Genomic DNA, 25197 nt, shown 5'->3' with positions numbered 1-25197 from the left:
GAGTGTTTATCACGGTGTTATTTGTGTGTATCTCTCACAAACATCTCCTCTCCTGAAGGCAGCAGGAACAAACACATCTCTTCACTTTTTGGTTTCCAAGACATTTGTTTGGGCCAGCCTTCCCTGCAGGAACATTTGAGTAAAACAGTGGTAACACCAAACCCAATGCAGCACAGGGGGTGATTTAGGACAGTGGACCTTCTCATAGCATCACCTCACCCTTGGCTCAGTTTGGTGCCTTCTCCAGCGCTGCAGCATCTTCATTGGTAACACATACAAAAGGAAATGACGGTTTCATATGAATTCCTGCACAGCAGGATCTCTGACACCACTTCTTTCTCTCACTTAGATAATCACAAAACAGCAGCACTGTCTTCGCTGTGAGCAGACAATGATTATTGCATGAACTCATTAGTATGTTTAAGTGGAAGCTCACCTGTGCTGTGCAGAGATGAGTCAGGCTCAACAGCAGCTGTGTCATTATAGAGTCTGAGATGTCACAATAAAAACACCCGTCTCATTTAGGCGGGCTGTTATTCACTAAAGGTCAAAGCAAAAACTTCTATTTCAAAGGGTTTAACACTGTATGTCAAATAATGAGTAACCTTATTTCATTCCTTATACCCTTCCATTACCATGTCTGTTAAAAAGAAAAATAAACAAAACTCTTTTTGAGCAAAAGAGATATGCATTGAGACTGAATTGGGACAGAGCATATACATATGAAGTCATTCCACTCAACCCAGGGGGACATCATTGTGTAAATAAATAATTCGGGACTAAATAAATCTATCAATGCAGGTGTGCTCAACTGAATGCATATTTAAGTAGGACCACAGTCTTAAACTTTGACACCTTGTAGTTCAAGTGTCTCAAAATATCTCAAAGACTTTCGTATTATTTTCTTCTGTGTGATAGCTCCTAATAGAACTTCCACTTGAAAGTAACTTATGTATTTTTGTATTGACTAAATGTCTTCCCCTGGTGTTTTATATTTCATAGAATGTTTAAAACTAAATTAATTTAGGAAAAAAATCACCTGTGTGCTAAATCCCAGCCTTGTCAAACTGTTAGTGATGTACACATGTAGTATTGATAATATCCAAGAGATCAATTCACAAGAAAAAAGACATTCAGAAATGAAAATGAAACATCACTTTCAAGATGTTCTGCATTATATGGAAATAATGTCCACAAGTATTGACATTGTTGGCATGACTAGTGCTTCTCTGAGGGCACACTAACATTCCAGCACATCCTTAGAAAGGGGCTACATCCAAACCAGCAGACCAGACCTGAGCTGCCAGTGCTTCCTCAGAATAAGAAGGGAGAGGGCTGGTCATTCCAGTTGATGGAGGACATATTACATTTCCCAGCTATTCTGCCCCTAACCAGGGTGCAAGTGCCACTCCTTGCCTATTGCATGCCACATTAGAGGGCAGCGTGGTGGGAAGTGGGACATGTTAAGGATGGGGAAAGGATCACCTGAGCGCCTCAGTTCCTCAAAAGCCAGAGGTGATGTGCCCTGGTGGTGTAGCCAAGGAAAGGTTGCACCAGGCCAAGTCAATGACCAGCAACAAGGAAAGTGCCTTCTGCCCCATAACTGAAGATGGCAGGGTGGACGATGGATGGATGATATCCTGAAGAGCACTGCATCTTACACCCTGGGAGGCAGATCTGGCAGGGACCAATTTTGGTAGGGGACAGCTTCAGTTCTTGGTGTAGACATGGTCATGAGCTCAGGCACTGCCTCTGTAAAGTCTAGGGACAATTTACTCTGAAAACATGGCTATTAAATACATATAAATAAATTATTACTTAATGTGTTGGTTGCTGTGCTAGTTGTGTCTCTACTCAGGTATATTTTTTCTGATCTGGATCAGCAGCATCATGCCACCACCTCTGCTCTCACAGTGCCACAGCCTCTGCTCCCATGTCAGCACCTGTTGCTAGTGCTGCTGTTCCTGCACCTACCGCCCCCCATGGCATGGCAGACATTTTAATAAAACTTTCCCTTTGTACGTATTTATGCCAGAAGATCAGGAATGCATTGTAACTTCTCTGCATGTTTCTATACGCTGGCAGTTTTGACAGTTGCAGTTTTCATTAAAGTCACTACCTTCCATGTAAGTATAAACAAATAAATAAAATTTTATCATCTCCTGTTCTTTGAGTCTTGTAGAAGGTTTGAATTGAAAACAAAATGGAAAATAATTCTGCCCCCTTCCTCAGTCATATGGGTTTAAATCAATAAATAATCATCAATGTGTGTTGTCTCTAACCTGGAGCTGCCCAAGTAACCCCACTGAAATCAGCCTCCTGGCAGCTGCTCTGTAGGACAGCAAGCACAAAGTGGCTCCATCAGCCTGGTACTGGTGACTGCAGATCCATGTCCATTTACAGCACAGAGACATTCTGCAGCTTTACTTCCCAGTCAATCTAGTGGATTTTTTTGCATCTACTGGTAACTGAAGAGTTAAACACTTCTCATACTACAACAAAGTAAGCATATCCCCAGTTTATTGGACATGACACAACCTAGCTCGACAACACTTTTACAAAAATACTTGAAAGCTATTATTTCAGGTGTACAAATATAGAGATGAAAGCTTATCTTCACAAGAGGAAAATACAGAAATCTTATGCAAGCCCCTTTTTTTTTCAAAAATAAAAACAATGGCAGCAAATTGTAAATTATATCCATCATGATCCTGAATGTTAAATACAGAGAAATATGAGCATCAGTCCAAACATATCTCAAACTTAAGGATTATTTGGCTTTCTACATATTTTTTCCATTTAGGATTACAAAGTCTCTGCAAAGTGTTAATGCATTACACATCCCAGTAACCCATTGGGAAAGAAAGTGTGTTGAAGGCATAGGAAGGAGGGGAGAATAAATGTTTTACAAATATGGGAACTGGGATTTAGAGGTTGTGTGAAATTCAGAAACTTTAACATGTCATGCATACTAGAGTGCCCAACCTTAGGTTGTGCTTTTCTCTATCACGTAGTTTTTCTTAACATTAATAGCTGTCTTCAGGGAAGGCTTTAAGGATACTTTAAATGAAAATCTTCATGAAGTAATTTTTTCAGAATTTCAGATGTTTGGATTTTTCTTTTTTTTTAAATGTTGTGTTTTAATCATTTGTGCAACCTTTTGGTTGTGGGCAGCCAAACAGACACATGAAGCTGTATTTTGAAGCTCGAGAAAGGGGAGCAATTTCTGTCTCCCAGTAAAATCTAAGCTGGCTGTAGCCATCACTATGGACCACATCTAATAGCAATTGGGTGCGTGATTCTGTGAAATTATTGTTAAGAAGTGAACTGGCCAACTCACAGCACGACTATATTGTAAGCTCTGCTTTGGATTACAAAACTTCTGAATTTTTAAGCGAAAAGCCTTGTCATCGTCAGGTGACCAACACTTGATGTGCAGTGATGACAGTCCCAAAAAACAATATTTTCATCCATTGTGTGTTAATGGCCCACAGTCAGGCTGGGAGTCTGTCCTGATGGTATTATGTCACATTTTTTTCTATTTAACATTATATAATTTTTGTCAACTGTCTTGTACTTTGTCTATAATAGAATATGCTTATGTGGACCAGCAAAATCCACATTTTACATATCAGTAACCTATTATTTGCGCTACAGGCATCTTTGTCCCTATTTCAGACACAACAACTCCAAATATTTCTTACAAAAGGAAGATTCCTACATGTAACAGTCTGCCACCTGCTAGCCCAATGTTTCAATTCCTTCCCTGAACACCAAAGTTGTGACCCTTACTGACTCTGAGGTGCGCGTGAAAACTCATTCCACTCAAACTGCTTTTGTATTGTGATGATGCATAAAGTGAATTATGATGCTATGTTTAAAAATGCATTTATACAAAGGACATATACTGTCAAAAAAAATAGTGCGTGAAACACTGTTATTCATAGAGTTGAATAAGTTGGCAATAATTGTAATTAAATGCTTTTTGAATAGATGCGTCCATTTGGAGAAACTTATAAAATACACAGATTTATGGTTTTCAAATATTATGTAACTCCTTGGAGCTTCCTTTCTTTTGGAAATGAATTAGAGATCCTTCTAATTTTATTATAAAATGAGTCTTATTCAGGCACTATATAATGTAACTGTATATTCCTTTGAAACAAAATTTACTTTTAAAACTGCATAGTGATTGCAGGTCGCTGGGTGTTTCTTTTTCAAGTACTCTAAGGCCACTTACACACCTTTCTGGATGCATACTGCCATGCATATGTTAGTTTGGTGCTTTCCTTATTCATGATCCATATTGCTCAGTGTGCTTCCATATTCATGCTCAAAACAGTCTTACTGGAATAAACCAGTTTCTTTGAGCAGTGTCATGATGAGAACATTACTCTCAACTGGAGACATCACAGGTTAGAGTCTCAGGCTGGACATAAACCAACAATACAGGGTATGAAGTGTAAAAACATTGCTCTATTGGTATCTAGAAAAATAGGCACATGTGAAAATTGTACATCCAAGATGGAACAAGCAACTTATGGTGATATTCATATAAATTTCACCTGTAAAACACAAAAGTATCTCTACTAGTCTGCCCAGCTATTTCTGATTTGATGTCAAAGATGCTTTTTGTGCTCACTAGCTGTTTTTCATCCAATCTAGCCTCCTATTTGAAAGTACGCAGCTGTGAAGCTCACTGATGCAGAATTCTGAATTCCTGACAATGATGTATTTCTTTTTTACCTCAACACAGCAAAAAGAGATTTTAGTAATGAACTGGTTGGGTGGGTATTTAAATTGAGTGTGGGAAAATGCAATAGAGTGAGACTGTTTAACTGACACTGTGAGAACTTCCTCACTGATATGCCTGAATGCTTAATTGGTGGAACTATTGTACCTGCAGAGGTGAAAAGGTAACCTAATTTTCATGGTCAGAAAAAAATGATCTACGGCTAAAAGACTCATGATGGTATTTTTATAATGAGCCCACCCCACACTGGCAAGAAACAGAAATGTTGCCAGTTTTAAAGGATATTCTAGAAGTAAATGTAAGCCCACCACTTTTTGATATACTTTATTTGCTTTAAATACCTCATACAGAGCACTGTGGGCTCAACTCAGGAAAAAAATTCCTAAATGTGAGCAAAACAATACATCAAGGGTGCAGCACTGCTCATGTACTTAAAGTTGTGCAGCTGCTGAATTAGTTCCAACAGCACTGAAGGACTATTTTCTGAGGATTATTTATTTTTTCTTTAAGGCAAACAGACAGCTAAATTTTAACTTAGATGCTTGGACAGAAACGCGCAGTAAAAGGTGACTACATGGGTATTAATAACTGAGAAGCTACAGTACCATTCTGCATGCAAATAATGTCAACCCAATAAATTAATAGCATTCATTGAAAAAAAAAACCCATAAATTTTACAGAAAAAAAATACCTAAAATATTCCTTTTTCCCTTTTCATTTTCCAAGGGGAAAAAGAAAACTGAACTAAAAACAAACCTTCTGTTCAAGCCAGGTCACCATGACACAAAGCAGTACAAGCCAATAAATCCAGCAATGCTGACAATCCAGCCTGGCAGTGTGCACACAGGCTTATGAGCCATGGAAAGATGGGAGGGCTTTGTATATTAGCTCTGTGGCTGTAAGCTGATTTCTTGGAAGGAAAGAAAGGTCAGCGTGCCACAAACAGCATGTAAGGCAAGAAATGTGATCTTGGAGCTGCAGTGCTGCATGGGTAGAATGCAGCCCCATCCCCTCCTGCTCTGCAGCTAAAGTAACCTTAAGTTTGTGCAGGTAGGAGAGTATGGGAAGAAAAGATCGCTGCAGGATCCCTACTGATACATTACTGATAACTGAGATAAATATTTGGATGTAGACAAGAACATGGGAAAGCAGTTTATCTTCCCAAAAATTATAATTAAAATAGACACATAATTGTCCTTGAAAAGAAAGAAAAGACACCAACTAAGGTACTAATAAGGCATTGACTGGTCAGAAAATACAAATTTAAGTCCCTCTATTGTAGATAGAGCACAAGAATCATAACTGTAGTGCAGCTGAAGAAACAGCTGCAGTTCAAAAATACCTAAGCTTCTGTTTATTATGCATACATGTAACCAGGCCAGTCCAAAGCCCCATGAAATTGACTGAAAGTTTCTCAGATGACATTTCCCTCTGTCATGGACTAGTAATTAAGGAACCCAGATCCCCCCTTCCCTAAAGGCTGGTCAAAACTGTAGATTCAGCTGAGATTGTTGAAAACATGAGCCAAGTGTTTGATCTTTTGTGTTTCTTTTACCACAGCAAGCACAACTGCGAAGCAGCTTGTAGACAAAGAGGGCAGCTTGCTGGGGCTGGAGGTCTCCTCTTCTCTGCACTGCATTGTTGCAGCTCTCCAAACATAGGTGGGCTGCCATGGTGAGGCACTTCAATCTCCTAAACTGTACTTAAAAACTATAAATGTGATGCCTCTACAGAGCTGAATCACAACAGCAGAGCTCAAAGAAAACTGATGACTTCATGGATTGGTTGGTTTGCTTCACTGAAGTATCAGCAGAAGGCAATGCTGAAGGGCTTGGGTCAAAAGTACCTCAACTGTACAGACCTGAAGAAGTTTAGTGTCAGGCACTGCTTACATATTTAGTGTATGGAGAACTTTTAGTGATAGCTTGGGCAAAAACCTGTAGAAGATGGCTGGCAAGCATTCTAATTAGAACTACAGGTTTCATACCTTTAAAATATAATTAGGCACATCATAAATGTCAGAAAACAAAAAATTCCATCTGCTGAAACCTCTTATTTCTATTGTGCAAAAAGCAGCATAAGAAGATCCAGCGGTTTTGCCTTGTTCAATATATCGAGAAGCACTACAAGATGTTTTATTTACGCCTATTAATAAAGCTCAGGTCAAAAAATGCTTTGATCTTTAAACAAATATTCATGCAGAGAAACACAGACAACTATTAAGCCTCATACTCCGTAAAACAATGAGATAATTGCTCTCTGAACATTGTTGCAGTGCTGAAAAGTCACAGTACACAAGATTTCTATAGGGAAGAAAGCAATCTGATGTTTCAATCTGTGTTCGTAGAATCATAGAATCAGAATCATTAAGGTTGGAAAAGACCTCCAAGTTCATTGAGTTCAAGCTTGGACTGCTCTCCACCTTGTCAACTAAACCACAGTACCAAGTGCCATGTCCAGTCATTTCTTGTAACACTTCCAGGGACGGTGACTCCACCACTTCCCTGGGCAGCCCATTCCAATGCTTAACCACACTTTTAGTGAAGAAATTCTCTCTGATGTCCAACTTGAATCTCCCCTGGTGCCTTTCCTCTCCTCCTGTCACTAGTTGGCTGGGAGAAGAGGCTATAACTTGCTATAACTTCCTTCCAGGTATTGTAGAAAGCAATGAAGTCTCCTGTCAACCTCCTTTTACTCCAGTCTAAACAGCCCCAGCTCCCTCAGCTGCTCCTTGTCAGACTTGTGCTCCAGCCCCTTCACCAGCTCCATTGCCCTTCCCTGGACACATTCCAGCACCTCAATGTCTTTCTTGAAGTGAGGGACCCAAAACTGAACACAGGATTTGAGGTGTGTCCTCACCAGTGCTGAGTACAGGGTGACAACCACTGCCCTGGTCCTGCTGGCCACACTATTACTGATACAGGCCAGGATGCCATTGGCCTTCTTTCCACCTGGGCACACTGCTGGCTCATGTTCATGTTCATGTCAACCATCAGCCCCAAGTCCTTTTTCACTGCTCATGGTATCTGTGTAACCCAGAGCAAATCACAATATCAAAATGGAGACTAAAGGCAATTTTATAAACTGGGGTCAAATCTGGAAGTTCTCAAATTAAATGGGTTTTTTCCAAACTTCAGATAATCGTGTAATGAACACAGGACTTTCAAATTAATATAGCAGCCACAATTAGCCAAACTCATTCTATCTTGTATAGTACATTTAGCATGACTATGAAATTCTGGGAATTTTTTCCATGAGTTAGAGACCTTTAATTTTAGAGAAATTTAGAGAAATATAATTTTAAAATGTTTTTAATCTTTGTTATCTATTCCCAAAAGATATATTTTCTTCCTTTTTCACTATGCCTTTGAGACAAATATAGTGCATTTCAGACTAGTCTGCCATATTTATGGGACATGGTGACATGACAGCCACTTAAGGATTAAGTAAAAGGCAGGCGTAGGCTGATTCGTGCATTCCTAAGGGAAACGTACTGCCTGTTCTACCTTCTGATTTCAGAATTAGGGTGTTGAAGAGTAATTTTTAGTGTGGGAAGTTTCTGTTAACAGTTTAATCTAAACAGTAACATAGACAGTCTGTTTATTCAATGGTAAATCATGTAGCAATGCTTGAATTCCAAAAGAATGCATGGAAATGTTGTTACACAAAATTGGAATGGTTGAAATGGATTTTTTTACAGAGATCCACAATTACTGAATGCAAACACAAATTAAAATAAATAAAACAAAACTTCAGTATTTAGAAACAAAGAATTTTATGGTATTTATTAAAACACAATTGCTTTAAGGATCATAGTTAAAAGTCAGACTGTATTGAATATGAAAGAAATTGCTTGTCTGGGCAGTCAGAAATGATAAACCTAGTCAACTAACACAAAAGTCTGCCTATACCACTTATTGAGGGCCACATCTTTACATCAACTCTAGTGGGTTTTGTACTATTATGTGGGGAATATATAAAATGTTTTATCCCAAGTTGTAATGTAGCTTCTTCTTCATTGGCTTTTGGAAATTATGACCAGTGAGGATACCTTTAATATACCTTTAGTTGTCAATTGTCAACATTTTTTTCAAGAATCAAGATGTAATTTTTATGAACAAGTTACATCATATACTTCTAATGAGGGGCACCCTGGTTTAAGCAGGGATACTGAATTTATGTCCCATGGGCCTTTGTTCATGTGACAAGGGTATGTCTGTACAGATCAAGCTACACACCACCGACAGTACGTGTTCACACAATTGATGCATCCAACATGTAATGGGTAAGCAAAAGCGTACAACCAGCAAGTATCCAAAACTCATCATTTCCTACATTTAAGTATCATTTCTAGTGACTGGCATAATTTTTCATATTTTAATAGACTCATAAATTCTTCTTAAGCTTTATCTGTTTCTCTGTTGTTCGAATATAGCTACAATTTACAATTTACATGCCTCAAATGCATGAGTTGCTTCATATCCATATCAAGGGAACAAAACCCACCACATTGTAATTTTTCAGTAAAATATTCATTTCCATGGTAAAACATGTCATTCTTCTTGAATGTATAAAGCTAATTTAGTTCAACTCCTTTTTTACAGTTACCCTAATTATAATGGCATGTATTTAAAATATAAAATATGTAGCTCCACTAAATAGCACTGAAATGAGTCTGGTTGTATCAAAATATTTGCAGTCATCTTTTCCATTTCTTTTTGCATTTAGTCTCATTCTAATTTGATGCTAATGACCATCTGAGTATTCAGCACTGGAGTTCAAAACATTAAGATTATTAAGAGCTGTAGTCAGTGAAGACATCTTGATTTAAAGCTTCTGAAATACACAATGTTATAGCTGATGAATTTATGATTACAGCTAAGTGATTTAGCTTTAATAAGTGCTGGACTTCTGAGGAAGATAATACAAACCAAAGCTTAGTGGGTTTGCATACACATTACTTCTGGTGTAATATACACTGAAATTTTCCTAAGATTTCTGATTTTTGAAGGAGAGCTGCACTGAACGCTGTAGAAAACAGTATGCTGGACTCAGAATTTCAATGCATCATGAGCATAGACAAGAATATGAATATATAGTGTTATAGTTTATGCCTAGAGCTTCAGTTACTCATGAAGGTACTGCAGTAATGTGTGCTTAATCCTGGATGGCTGACTTTGAAAGGTTGTTTCTGTGAGGCTAATTAGTTAATAAAAAGTTAAATATCCATGAGAAAATGTGGGCAATATTTATTTTAATTCCTAAAAAATATTGTGTTATGCACATACCCACAGGTACCCAAGCACACAATGTACTAAAGTAAAAAGTTTGCACCATGTCATATCAGAAATTCAAGAGCGTGCAACATGTAAGAAAAATGTATAACTGTTGTTAGAAATCTGGAAAGTCTATTCACTGTCATCCATATGCATATCTAAAAAGCAGCCTAGCCAAGTTTACCAAACACGCCTTATGACTGTTGTGATTTTTGCAGTTAAGGAATCAGAAACTCACAATATGTACAACAAGCTTAAATGGCTTGTGTATGTTACAAGTATACAGCAGGAGGCAAGGTAAGTATGACAAATATATTGACGTCCTGATGTTGCAAAATCTTGACCAAAATAAACAAACAAAAAATGACCCAGAAATCACCTCTATGATAAGAGAAGACATTTCACTTCTTGTGAAAAAGAAGAGGTTTCACCATCCCTGCTAGAATCTTGGGTAGCTGGGCAGCAATCACCTCTGACATCATCTCAGGGAATTCAACACTCAGTGCACGGGACTGGAGAAATGTGTTCAAACAGAAGAGATGGAGCTGTTTCACTAGCTGGATTTAACAAAATACAAACATGGTCAATCAGGCTAAGAGTAATGCAGCCAGATAAACATGCTGTCAACAACTTAGCTCATACATTCATTAGCTGACATCATTATAAAGACCTTACTCTGTCATTTCTTGAATCAATAATGAGGGTATTTGTCACTCCCTATTGATGGCAAAAATCATAAATATAGCTAAATGTCATGTCATATAAAAACATTGCCTCACTAATATTACAAAATAGTATCATTCTCACTCATGAAATTTGCGATGAACAATGGCAATTACTTAACAAGTATTCAATCTTCCATCATCCTCAAGATGACTCAGTGCTTTGTTCACTACATGCCATTCAAACACTGCTCTGAGAGACAGCATTTACTACTTACCTGTGAGCTTTTCCATGGTTCTGATTACGATCATATCTGAGTATGCCGCAAACATTAAACTCCATAGGCCCTTGTCTCTTAAAAGACACTGCTCAATACAAGTGACTATTTCATCTCTTCTATCCTTTCTGAGAGGGTCCAATTTTTCTTTCAGACCAGTGGCCTTTATGTTGTCAAATACCATACTATTTCTGCTACCCTAAGCTTTAACATCATGCAGTCTCCTCAGTGTGATGATCTATCTTTTCCTTCTATCTCCCATCACTTTATCAGCCTGAGTTAAAACAGGGGTTGAACAAAGTTACTCTATGGACCACACATCACTTTGGTATTTTGCAGCCAGCCTCCCTCCCTCTCTCCCTCCCTCCCTAGCTCTTTTACTTTATATATTTGAAAATAAGAGATTGAATTAAAACAAAGTGTAAATTTGCTGAGTGCTGAAGAATACAAAGATGCAAAGATTCCATCCACCCTGAACTCCCTGAGAGTTCCTCACAACCAACACTGAACTCAAAAGTGCTTAGGGGTTCGTATCAGGACCAGTGCTGTTTAACATGGACAGTGGAATTGAGTGCATCCCCAGCAAGTTTGCCAATGACACTAAATTATGGTGGGTCTGTGTGAACCTCACGAAGTTCAACAAGGCCAAGTGTGAGGTATTGCACCTGGGCTGTGGCAATTCCAAGCACAAATACAGGCTGAGTGGAAAAAGAATTGAGAGTAGCCCTGGGGAGAAGGACTTGGGGGTGCTGGTTGATTAGAAGCTCAGTATGACTTGCAGATGTGCTACTGCAGCCCAGAAAGCCGACCATGTCCTGGGCTACATCAAAAGCAGTGTGGCCAGCAGGTCAAGGGAAGTGATTCTGCCCCCCTACTCTGTTCTCACGAGACTCCATCTTTGGGGTGGAGTCCAGGTCTGGGGCCCCCAAGACAAGAACAATGTGGACCTGTTGAAACAAGTACAGAGGATAGCCACAAAGGTGATCAGAGGGCTGGAGCACCTCTCCCATGAAGATGGGCTGAGAGAGTTGGGGTTGTTCAGCCTGGAGAAGAGAAGGCTATGGGGAGACCTTATTGTGGCCTTTCAGTACCTGAAGGGGCTACAAGAAATCTGGGAGGGAACTTTTTGCAAAGGCATGTAGTGATAGGATGAGGGGTAATGGCTTCAATCTAAAAGAGGTCAGGTTTAGATTAGATATTAGGAAGAAATTCTTTGCTGGAATGGTGGTGAGGCTGGAACAGGTTGCCCAGAGAAGTTATAGATGACCCATCCCTGGAAGTGTTCAAGACCAGGTTGGATGGGGCTCTGCGTACCTCGTCCACTTCCCCCCTCATATAGCAAAGGTTGGAATTAGGTGACCTTTAAGGTCCCCCTTCAAACCAAATCCATTCTATCATTCTATGGATATTCACATGATTAAAGGTTTATATGCAATGTTGCTCCTCAATTTTAATGAATTTAAAAACGATAGGATAAATGTTGGATTCTCAGAGATGTGGAAAGAATTCAGCTGCATCTTTTAAGACACCTATGAATCTCTCTGATATCACTACTAGAATTCTTAAAGATTACTCAGTTCTCAGACATAGACAGGTCCTGAAAAATGGCACAGAATATACACATAAAGTAGTTGAATTAAGGTTTCAAAGACAATCTTGGTTGTCTTTCTCTAATTCTTAGTAGCCTGACTTTGCAACTTGAATTGCCTATCCTGTGCATTATTATTTTCCTGAACACGTATACATATGCTCACACACACATACACACGCTCACACACACATACACACCACCCCCTACCAAAGCCCATAATTATATGGCAGGCAGCATGAAACAAAATGGTAGCATTCAAATACATTTCCCACGAATAGTTAAATCTTGTATACTATAAAATATAGACACAATATATATAGTGATGCTGAATATATCTATTCACACAAATATACACGATAAAAGAAAAATGTTTTGTTGTTTTCTTTTGTTGTTTATAAATGTTAACTACTTCCTTCTGTAAAATTATTTTTAAGAAATACTAGTTCCTTCTTACATAAAAAGCAAAACACATTAACAAATAAACTTACATCATGCATAGAATCCATCAGTTTTGTAAGTTGATAGAAACGTTGTGAGTTGGCCACAACACCTTTCTGGCGCAAACCGATTGCCTTCACCAGTTCTCTAATGTAACTCGTTCTCATCTCATCAAATTGGCTTTGACTTCTTAGACCTTCCAAAGGAACTAAACAAAAACAAGACTTGTGTTACAATTTACTCTGAAGGCAATGAAAGAAATTTAAAATACAGGAAAAAATTATAGTATTTCATGCTGTACAGTGTGATTCATTACTACATGGCAGGCACTTTTTCCCATTCAAAAGTTACTCCAGAAACGGTGATACAATTAGTTAAATGGATATACCAGCAATAATCTGTTAATTTTGCTAATAGATCTAGAAATACCCTAACCTTCAGCTACACATGTTTGCTGAAAAAAAAAATATGGCCAAAAGAACCACTGCCATCTTGGAGGAAACACGTTATGGACTGATTCATGTTTACACTGCTGAGGGTCAGCTCTCTTCACAGCAAATTTATGGTAGAGAGATCCAGCTTGAGTACTTCAAAATGGATTCAAGCAACGAACAAACAACTCTCAAGTAGTGTTGACAATAAAGCATCCAGGGCTCAGGCCTCCCATTTGAACCTCTTTCACTTAACAGAACAGATGTACTATCAGAGTCTTACATGTGAACAGCTTTTTAGAAAAATTAGCAAGGAGGAGAAAATGGTTGAATTTCCTCTTCTCTTAATGGTCAGGTGTAAGGATCAGAATGAGGACATGGAGACAACACTGAGAAAGGAACTGCTAACAATAAAAGCATATTTGATCAGTGATGATAAGATTCTCCTTGACATGGTAGAGTGTAATCCACAAGTCTTACCATTTGTGTTGTCAAAGGCAACTAAGAAATGAAAAACTTGTAAAAATGAAAATAAAAAAAAGTTATTCCCATCTGGCAATCAAATCTAAATCCTTGCTTCCCTATAATCACACATCAAAACACGGTCTTGTTTCAAACAGGTTGTTTTCAAAAGAGATGTTGAATTTCTTCTCCTTTCCTTTCTCTCTTGCCAATGACATTTCACACTGCAACATCATATTTAATGTTTTGTATTCTGACAACCATGAGGAAAAGGATTCACCTCACCAAACTTAGGCATTTCACAGTATAGGTGTCTTCATCTATCACAACTACCTGCAGTTTTAGTGGGAATAATCAGGTAAGTCTTGGGCATAAGGGATGTTCACTGGTTTGAAATTATCCTTAGAAAGAAATTATTTATGCTTATTTTTCTCCACAGACTCTAAAAGAGTGTCATGGATACTGGCTCTCACTGTTAAATAAATTCCCTATATAGTGAAACCTAACTTCCAAGTGATTTGTCACTGTCTGGAATTAAAATACAAATAAATGTGTGTACTAACTCTCTGTACGATGCACTACATTGTTAGATACCTCATAATGGAATTCTTAAGAGAGAAGCCACCTAAAAAGGAGACAGCTGAACAGAGGTCAATCTAAACTCATTCCCTGAAAGAGGATTAGGTAGCAAACCCTGCACTGACAGCAACACTGCTCTCCATTCCAAAACCAGAAATGCTGTTCTGAAATCAGTCATCTAAGTCATGCCTGGTTCCTCAGAAAAATGTAAGGGAAAAGAAGACATTCCAGAGAAGCATATTAAAATTAAATTTCTCTTGCCTGAGCCTGGAAAGGATGACAAGAGAGAAGTTCATTTCTCTATTCTACCTGAGTTAAGCAGGCCCAAGAGAGGAAATGATCCCATTTACCTAGGTAGTCTCTCACTCAGTCTCACCTCAGACAACTGAATATCTGAGGGAAAGGAGGGAGACACATAGACAGAAAATAGCAAGTTTATTATAAAGACAAGTGCCTAAGTACTGAGTTGGCCTATGGAAGAGAGGGTCTGGTTCTTAACTTAAGACAGAATTCAAACAAAAGTAAAAATAGAAAGTAGAAATTTTTACTTTTTCTGCAGAAAGTCTGTTTATAACACCATATCTAACCTGGTACTTACACTTCCACTACCTGGAAGCTGATGGAGATGAAATGAGGTGGACTTTTGGTTTGACTTGGTATGACCTCTCAAGTCCAGAAAGATAAAGAAGGTATCTGAAAGTGTGCCTGTCACATATACATCAAGAGTCTGAAAGGAAGGGACACCTTCTGGTTTGTGGAGAATGCAGTGTGCTTAGGAGAAAAGCAGGGAGGAATACTCACAGTGGGGAAAAGTTATGTCACAGAAAAAGAATAGCTTAATTTTCAAAGCCTGGATGATTCTGGGTATGTCTTATCAACAGTTTTACAGACATCTAGGAAATCTTTTTCATGTATTGTGACACTCTGATGTAGTTTTGGGTTAGGTGGATGCTAGCCTTGACTTACATCTCTAAAACAGCAATTAAGTCTTTATAATTCCCTTGTCAATTAAGTTAAAAGGTATCTTCCAGCAATGAATGGCCTGTTTCCTTTGAATTCTGCAAAAACACAGTCACATTCCCACTTAGTCACCAAAAGTTCCACTAAGCTATTTATCTGAGTGAAGAATTACAATGTCTTACATGGGCAAATACAACTTAAACACAGCCAGGTCAAATGTTCCCTCCCGATGAATGTATGCAAAGAATGAGGATGCTTTTATTCAGTGGCAAGAACCAAGCCAAAATCTTACGCAACAAGATTCTGAAATTCCTTTAAATCAAAAGTATGAAAAGTGTTAGAGGCAGAACTGAACTTGCTATTGTAGAACTGAACTTATTTATCTCTCTCTTTTGGCATAGCTCTAGTTTCTTAAATCATAGTCTTTCTAAACTGTTCATACTATTAATTCTGAGAAGGATGTGGCCTCTGCAAGAGTAGTTAGGGGATACTAGCACAACACAGCATGATACACATAATAAAGAAAGACCTGTAAAATGGAAACAATTGCAGAAAATAAAAATGTTTGTCCACTTTTTGCAAAGATTAATTCTGCTGTCAAGACAGCTTTAAGATTGTCACAGGTGTATTATAAAACAAATGTTTAAGTCACAGCAAATTCCAAGAAAAAACCTGTAAAATCAAAAATGATGTTAAAACAGGTTCTGGGAGACCATTCAGAATTAAAAATGTCTCAAGACTTATATTTACTTATTTTAATACAAATGACTTGTTTCTAAATAATATATTGAACAGAAGACACACTGAGAGACTAAAAGATTAGTCTTGATTTACTGTTATTATAAAAAAGCTTGAAATGGCCATACTTTCACATTTGAAGAGAATTATGATGAATATTATGACTAAAATAAAAGTAGTCTTAAAAACACTTCAGAGCAACAATGAGGTTATATGGCTTTTTGGAAATACTTTTGTGGAATTATATTTATACACTACCAAATGTTTACTAAATGTCTCAGCAACAACGATTGTGTTCCTTTTCCCAAAGATCTGACAAATTGTTTTCTCCTGTAAGACAATAAGTGTACGAGAGAACAAAAAACAAAACTCATCAGCACAGGAAGAAATACTTTCTTTAGAAAAAAAAAATTCTTGCATATGCATAAATATATCTTAAAAATTAGCTTCTGAGTGCAATGCAATTGACAAAGAATGGTAGCTTGATGAATTCTGCTAAACTGATGCACTCAGAAATGAGAGGGATTAGACCGATCACTGCAATGATTTTTTAAATTTCATCTGAACTTTCTAGAACAGAAAGGGATAGCTGGAATATCAAAAAATTTATCTAAATTTAACTGAAATTTTAAAGTTCCCTCTAAGGTTCAGACAATTCATGAGGGAGTTCATTTTTTATGAAAACAAGGTGGAAAACATTTAAAACAGGAATACATTCAGATTTCAACAAAGCAACTGGACCTACATCAGAGAATGATTTTTATCCACATTACTTTTATTGCTTTAGCAGAGTCTGTGGTCTCTTGCTATTATTTTAGTAATTTCTATGTTCATATGAGGTAAATTTAACCTTTTTAATCTTATGCTTTTCTGAGACCAAATTTTTTAAGCATGACACTTATGCAAATTCCAGCCAAGTACAGCTTAAGATGGAATGAATTTTAATTTCTTATCTTTTACTTCAATTTTGTGCAACTAACAAGCAGGCTAAGCAGGATTTTCACATCTCTCCTTTGACTCTATAAGTGTGTTGAGAACTAAACTTCTACATTCTTTCAATTATATTTCTCAGAAGTGCTTATTTTCATTTCTAATAACAGGTGTATAAATTTAAAACTTTTTATCTGGGGATTCATAGCTAACAATTATGACCTCAGCAGATGCATATTTTAGAACATCGGAAAAGGTTTTGGAAGATAAATTCACCAACTACCTCACTTCCTAAGTAAAGTGTAATGCAACTTTGTGCTGCATTCTTTAAAAAATACGTCCGATTAAAAGGGACAACGGATTTTGTTCCAGAGAAACAAAGCAAAGAAAAACATTTCCATTTGTTAATATCTGTGCTAAACTTCACCTATTTATAACTATAAAAAGTTGGATAAATGTTAGTATTGTACGTCATGTCCACTTCCCTAATTCTTTTGAGTAAACATGCTTTAAGATCTTGGCCAAGATAAAGCCTTCAGTCCTTATAATTTATTAAATATTTTTAAATATATTTCTAATACTTCTAAGGTTGTTTTGGTTTGGTTTTTGGTTTGTTTTTTTATCTATGTGGAGTCACTTAAACAGATGTTTTCAGGTAGAAATACTACACACTTGTTTTGAAAATGTGTTAATGCAGTATAGCTATATGTCAAAAGGGATTCAATATTTCCCCAGAGTCTTTATACAGAATAAAACCAACAATGAATCACAAATTCTTTGTTCTTTATAAACACTAGAAAAAATATTTTTAAGCCTTGATATACTAACATTCCTCCTAAATGAGTTTCCATTTGTTAAGCCAGACAGCTCTGTGATTGTGAAATTAAACAACGTGATTCAAAACTCTTTTAGTAGTGATATGTTACAAAGAAATAAAAGAACCTACTTGTGTTGAGAAGTAACAGTGCTTTCATACATAGGAACTCTTCTTGGCTAACTTGAAGTCTGACAAATTCCTGTGGGAGTTGCCACATGGATAGACACAGGGAATAGAACGATGATTCTTTCATCCTCTGTCTTACACCCAGAAAAGGTAAACAAAAAAATAAATTAAAAAACATGAAAATAAAGAAAAAGAATGGCTCCAGTGCTAACTGTTTGAAGGGAATGCCTTGTTTAATTATCACATTACAGACATTAAAGAAGAGGTTATACACATAAACAATTTTCTGAATTTTTATACCCAATGAAAGTGATATTATTTTGTATGTTTAATGTGTTACTGCTGTCCAGAAAAAAACAACTTGGAGACTATCAAAGTTGAACGCTAACCACCAAAACCAAGGGTGTTTTATCAATTAAAAATACTCTAATGATTAATGTAAAGTACTATTTTATTTTAGAGGTTGATAGATTTTTGCATCTCTGAAAAGATTTCAAAGGACAGAACTAAAGATAAATCTGAAAGTTTATAGAAAACTTGTTCTTAGCTCTTGCAAAAATGTCCGCATCAAAATACTTCGTAGCAACTCTAACATTGTACTTCCAATAGAAGTTAGATTATTTTGTAGCATTTTGTGCCATTAAAGAAACAGTTCAAAATGTTACATATTAAGTAAACAGATACATTAATACAGTCCTATCTAAACTCCCAGAGAAGTAAATAGAACAAATCACACAGGAAATACATGAAATTGGTAAGTGTTTTTGCAGCATTTCAATATTACTTTTCTCTCTGTGATTTTGGTATACAAGTATATATTACTGCATTTATTTATTAGGAATTTCAACTGAAATGATTGTAACAATAGCATTACAGATTTTATAATCTAGATTGAATTCATTGCACATGAACCTGATGATCCAGTAACTAGAACTGATTCTACAAAGTTACATCATGATCCTGATGAATTGTGTACAACAAGATTAAATTTTGCTTCTCCGTCCCCTAGGAAGTTCAGATGAGCATTCCAACCTGACTGCAGATAGTACTCTCAACAATGAAAACAGACTTCTCCATGCAATGAGCTTTTTTCTTGTTATTCAGAGCGCTACCGTTATCTTGAACGAAAATTATTTCAATGTTGCTCAACATCTGATATCTCGTACCAGTTCTTAAATGATGTAAACATAGAAATTTAATCTTTTAAATCTGAGTGGACTCATTATTTCTATATCTACTTTAAATCTCACTTCCTATTACTTTCTGGTAGCATCTCTTCCTAATTATAATCTACGAAGAGTGATCAGGGTAAGTGATCAAAGCTTTCAGGGTATGCTTAAATGCCGTTCTTACATTTTCAGAGACTGAAAAGTAAAAGTAACAGTAAATCATTGTATGATGCTAATAATAAGAAATCTTTGTCAAACTAACACCCCTGGCTTTCTTGGTGTGAAACTGATACTACCAAACAAGTCCTTCTCGAGAAGCACAACAACTCAGTTTGCTAAACAACAGATTGGCTGTGAAACAATCTTTGGATTGTGGTTTCATGGCCATTTTGAAACAACTAAGGTGTGCATTGCCCCTGTAGAAGGAATTTCTATTACCTGTTTCTACCTCTAAGCTCACACTCCTGCAATTCTGGCATTAGTGTCTGCACTCCCATGTGGTGAGTCAAGTCAGGGATCACCTCCAACTACTAAAGAACGGTTTTTTGGGGAGGTAATTCTTAGGCATGTAAATTCCTTATCTGTTTGACAGTGCAGCCAGATAGTGTTTGATACAGCTTAAATGAAATCATGGGGATGCATGACCAGGGCAGTTAACATTTTTGGCAGCATTCAGCAGTTACCTTTGCTTAAAATGATTATGAAAGTACAATCTTAGACATCATCGTAGACAATGAAGTTGCTTACATTTTACTATCTAAAAGCTAACTTATTTCCCAATAAACAGCTGCAGATACAATATAGTGTGCCACTTACTTTACATGCTTCTTTGTTTATAATGTTTCTAATATGACCCTGATGAGATGTTCTGTAACCACGAGGTGTCAATCCACCTCCTTCTCAGTGTAGATGGTCTTAAACTGCCATTAAGAAACTGTCTCTAGTGGATGATAATTGGAGTTCATAAATCTCAACCCTATTCTGGAAGAAAGTACTTGAAGTCTTCTTCACAAGGTGTCAGCAGTGGTCCACATGCAGGGTAATACCTCAATATGTCAAACTACTGCCTAAGCCATCTCCCTTTGTGTTTCTTCTGGATGTTACCATATGTCAGATTATGCTGGGACAGCATACAGAACTTCTTTCAAGATCATAATTTCTAAGTATTTAAATTTGTACACCATAATTAATACAAATGTAAGAGGAAAGAATTCATTACTCAATAACTTCACAGTGATTTACAGTCATCTGGAAGACAAAAGGCCAGGAGCTACAGAGCCTCCTCCAGTGAATATTTTCTATAAAGAACTTCACTGGCAGGAATTTACACACTATAGATTTTAAAATTAGGTGTCTAGATCTTCTGCAAATCCACCTCTTAATCCTTAAACAATATGTCTTACTAAAAGACCTCTTTCATCTTGCATAGCAGTTAAGATTTAAAAAAAAAAAACAAACTAAGAAAAATGTATTAAGGAGATATAGAGATTAAATTACATTTTACCGTTCCTGGCAGCTTCCCATGTACTATAAACAAAGTATCTAATATTACAAGTTTAACAATATTAATTTGCAGAGCTGAAAAACTGACACAGATTGAAATGAAGATTATCTAAATTAAATAGCATAGTGAAGGAAAATCTAAACCAACAATCCCCTCACCCCCCAGTACAAAAGAGCAGTCTCACATATTTTCTCCTTGATATTGAAATTCCTTCTTTGAAATTTTTTTACATTTTCTAACAAGAAATGTACTTTTCCAGCATGAAATGTACTTTAAAAAATCAGAGTTTTATCAGAAAGTGTCAAAATTGAGTATTTAGTCTATATGCAAATTATTTGCAAAAACCACCCAAACAAAACCAAAGAAAATCACAGTCAGTTCCATTTATTAAAAATTAACTCCTATCTTATTAAGCAGAATTCAGTAAATTTTCTGACAGCATCACTCTTTTTTTAAATTATTATTATTTTTTCCCTTGGATAATTAGAATACTATTTGAACACCTTTTGTTTGAACATGCAAATAGAATAGTTGGGGTTCCCACAAAATGCTTTCCAAAGTTACTGAGCTTTGATATGATCAGAGGACTTTCCTCTGCTGTTAATTTTAAAACCAAACAAATTATGAATGAAATCTTGGTCTCAAGGGAGTCACATTCCCACTGGCACGTATAAGTTTAAAATGTTATTCACATAATGCAACAGCAGAGTCTACTTACTCATTTAGAATCAGATCTGGTGCAAAATATAACATCTGACCACTGACGTGTTTGTATGATCTCCATCCCATTGCAAAAACCATTAGACTCATCCAGGAATACTGGATGAGGGTTATCTGATCATCAATATGTAAATTCCGAAATCCTGGAAATGAAATTAAAAGTTAAAATACTTTATAATTCTCATTTAGACAGAAGGTGAGTTTTGAGGTTACAAATTTGAGCTATACAACTGAGAACACCTAGAAAGATAAGTGGTTTTGGGGATGTAGCTCTCAGATGTTTCAGTAATCTCACTTTGCTGTGATAGCTGGCTATCTCACCTCTTGTCTTTTTGTTCTGATTCAGTAAAATTAACTTAGCAAAAATGGCTGTTTCAGGGAATAAGAATGCACATTATTTTGCTTTGGTAAAAATATGAGTCTGTAACATGATCACTGTAACCAACTCTTATTTCACATAGATAGCTTGAACTTTAGGTTTCTTAACAGAAGATACAGCTGTCATAAAATAAACGTCCGTATTGCACTCAACTAAAGAGAAGTATATTGAGTTGTGTGCTCGCCTTTGATAATTTTTGCTGTTTGGTAACTCTAAAGATTGCCACGAATTATCTGAGTCAAACTAACAGCTTCCTGCCACTGAAAGCAGTGCTCCTGCTCCTTATCACCTGGTCCTGTTACCTCCATCAGGCAAGCTCTGGAATTCATGCTACCCCTCAGGGAACTCATGAAAATATCAGAAAATGACAGAGGGTAAAAAAAAAAGGTTTCTTTTCTTCTCACTGTCTTCCCATTCTTAATGAGATGAATTGGTTCATCCAAGAGGTCTGATAAGTGCAAACTGCCAACAGGAAGAGCAGTGATAGAGACTACCCTTTCCTGCAGCAGTGAAGTGTCAAATTGAGCTCTCATGAAACTGTATTTTCTAGGCTTTCTGCTCAAATATTGTTTTATATATATTCCAAGATCAAGCCCCTACGACCACAGAGTGGTGTACATACATACACACGTATGTACATACATAACATGGATTTTTTTTAATCCAGTCTTGGATCTTCATAAATTCAGTTAGTTCTAATTACTAGTCTATTCATGAGCTTCTTAGTCCCAGTTGGTACTACTTATTACAATTTTATTTTGTTGGTGTCAAAAATTCATTTTAGTAATAATATGAATAAAGAATACGCAGAAATACAACTCTTCTTATACCAAATGAATAAATAACAGAGTAGGAGGGATGGGAGTGGAAAGGCTGCTATAACTATTACATGCAAGAACTCACTGGGCTTCTGTAGTTTCTTGAAGCAAGCCTAAATATCTAGATTGATTCCTTCAAATGTGTCCTCCTATCAAAATTTATTTGAATAGTTATATTATCTGATGAAGTAGAAGCTTAATAATTTTGGAATTTGTTAAGAATTAGTTAGCATGCAGACAATAATATTCTCCCTTGACTGCTCATTCCATGATATATTTGCTTAATTTATGATTCACTACATATATGACATTACCTGGTAGCAATTTAGACCACTTGACTACACAAAGAAGTTGCCTCTCACAAAGATGATTTAGACTGGTCAGCAAGGAACTTGGTGTTTCAGGTTTTGTATTGTCATAACCAGCATAGACGACTTCTGGCTCAATGCCTCGTAAAACACTTATCATTGGGGGAACAAACTGAATTTCTTGATTTGGAGAAAAGGACAGTCTTTGGGTTAAAGACTGGTTTTCATCTTGAAGGGTTGCTGGCTGCTGGAGTGCAACATCTAACGTTCTCACAACCTTAATTTTGTTAAACTTTTTCAGTTTTCGACCTGAAAAAGAAAATTGTTGATCTGTTAGAAAGAATTAACCAGTAACATTAGTATTTTCCATTAGTGTTGCATTACGCTTTTAATCTATATAAGGAAACTAGAACTGCCTTCTGAATAAGTTTTCTATTCTTTGACTATTTATATAATTCACAAATAATAATGGAAAATTCTTAAGAGCTCCCTTCATATCCTCCTCCCTTCACTAAGAGATGAATGGCACCCACTCATTAAAATTACTGACACGAATTCTGGGTTACAGTAACCTCATAAAACGTTCTCTGGTTCAGTTCCCACTGCTCTGTCATATGCCAACAGCTGAGCCAGCTGGCTCTACAATTCAGTTTCTATTTAATGTCAATTGAGGATACTGTTTCTTTTACTCCCTAATATTCAGAAACAAAAATGTTAGTAATTAATTACTACACACAGACATTCCTTTCCTCCAGTTCCCTAAAAGCATTTCAATCTCATGGATGAATCCTGTTTTGATGGTCAGGGGATGAATGAAAGGTCAACAAATCCTGTAAAACCATTTATAAAACACTTTACTTTCTAAAGATTAATTTCTCTTTCTCAGTATTTGCAATTCTTATTTCCATACCCCAGTGTTACGAACAACTAAGTAAAAAGAAAGATACATAGCTGAACTCCCTTCCTAAAATAAGCACAAATACATGTGGTATGGCTATGGAAATATAGAGAGCTCTAGGTAGCAACTCTTCAAGTTTATTTCATGGAAACAGTCCACGTAGCAGCGCACACTTTAGTTACAAATAATCAAACCTTCCTTCAGAGGTTCAAAGACAGTAACCCTCAGTAACATATTACCATATTAAAAGTTTCAATGAAAACGTAAATCTATGTAAAGATGACTGCACGGAACACACTTCCTTTAAAGAGATCCTCAAAGGTGATAAAAATCCTGCTAGATCATTAGTTCTGCCAAACAAGTTTGGGTTAGGCAAAAAAGGGATAAAAAATGCAGTAAAGATACTGATAGTTATGGTCTGATTTATATCACAATGGGGTAGTAAGAGAGATGTAGGTGATGGCAAAAAAAGAGTAAATAATTCTGCTAACAAAAATATAAAAAAAATTTACATGTTTCAACCTTAAAGAAAATAAGGACGGAGAAGGTTTTGCTCAAAAAACCCCACAGAAATCATGTGGATAGTTTTACTTGTTGAGGTGTTGCATACTTTAAGTAGAAAAAGAGATGCATCAAATTTTACCAGATGAAAGGAAAATCCATGCCTATCAAACTGCTGAACTACCAAGAAACTGCAGTACAAAATGGCAATGTGCAAAAACCACTCTAAAAGTACGGAAGGTGAAAGGTAATAGAAATATAATTCTTTGCATCTATTTGGCTGAATTAAAATCAACTTTCTAATATGTATATCAAATTTTCCTTTGAAAAATTGTACTTTTATTTACAAGTACACAATTAGACAAGGAAATTTATTAGATCCTAAAGGAAAGGGAATAAAGACTTCTCCATCTCTTTGGTACATCTTAATTCATTCTCAACTATTTATGAGAGGAATGGAGGGATACTAGTATAGTCAGACTCATCTATTACTTTTCTCCTTGGAAAGTTCCAGTCTTCCAAACAACATGCTAAATCAGAAAAATGGTTATACTTAAGGACATGTCTATTCCATTTGCTTCACGTGCTCCGATATCACAGAAGACATAAAATTTTATGAAAATCCAGTGTCTCCACTTAGGAAGACCTAGGTTGTACAGATCAGAGAATTAAATTGACCTTTTCAAAACATTCATTAGCACACAAGTAGTATAACTTCAAGTGAGATTTAAAATTCAAACGTGGAGAGATTTCCGATGTAATTTCTAAATATTTTAAATAGAACAAATGCTATTACTTAAGTATTTTTTATGTACACTGGCATAACTGAAGGCAGAATCAATCCTCTTGTTTTTGAACC

At 36.5% G+C, this 25197-nt stretch overlaps 1 protein-coding gene and 1 long non-coding RNA gene across 3 annotated transcripts in view; both read right to left on the bottom strand.

Moving 5' to 3' along the window:
• Positions 1-454, bottom strand: LOC116783376. The gene is made up of 2 exons (XR_004355657.1): positions 220-454; positions 1-123 (listed from the first exon to the last, which is right to left on the bottom strand). It is a non-coding gene; the product is annotated as an uncharacterized LOC116783376 (long non-coding RNA).
• An 8057-nt stretch (positions 455-8511) lies between these two features.
• The window catches only part of PGR (progesterone receptor), a 37906-nt gene continuing 21220 nt past the window's right edge, over positions 8512-25197 (bottom strand). For both annotated transcript variants that reach the window (XM_032680565.1, XM_032680564.1), the window contains 5 exons: positions 22946-23248; positions 21433-21577; positions 18045-18175; positions 13049-13206; positions 8512-10586 (listed from right to left, as the gene is read on the bottom strand). In XM_032680565.1, the coding sequence (XP_032536456.1) occupies positions 10431-10586; positions 13049-13206; positions 18045-18175; positions 21433-21577; positions 22946-23248 (893 nt within the window). In that variant the 3' untranslated portion in view covers positions 8512-10430. The remainder of the gene's footprint in view (positions 10587-13048; positions 13207-18044; positions 18176-21432; positions 21578-22945; positions 23249-25197) is intronic.

The sequence above is a fragment of the Chiroxiphia lanceolata genome, chromosome 2 (genome assembly GCF_009829145.1).
Source record: "Chiroxiphia lanceolata isolate bChiLan1 chromosome 2, bChiLan1.pri, whole genome shotgun sequence".
In the NCBI taxonomy this organism is placed as follows: Eukaryota; Metazoa; Chordata; class Aves; order Passeriformes; family Pipridae; genus Chiroxiphia; species Chiroxiphia lanceolata.
The sequence above is the reverse complement of the archived record's forward strand: the minus strand, read 5'-3'. Positions and strand labels throughout refer to the sequence as shown.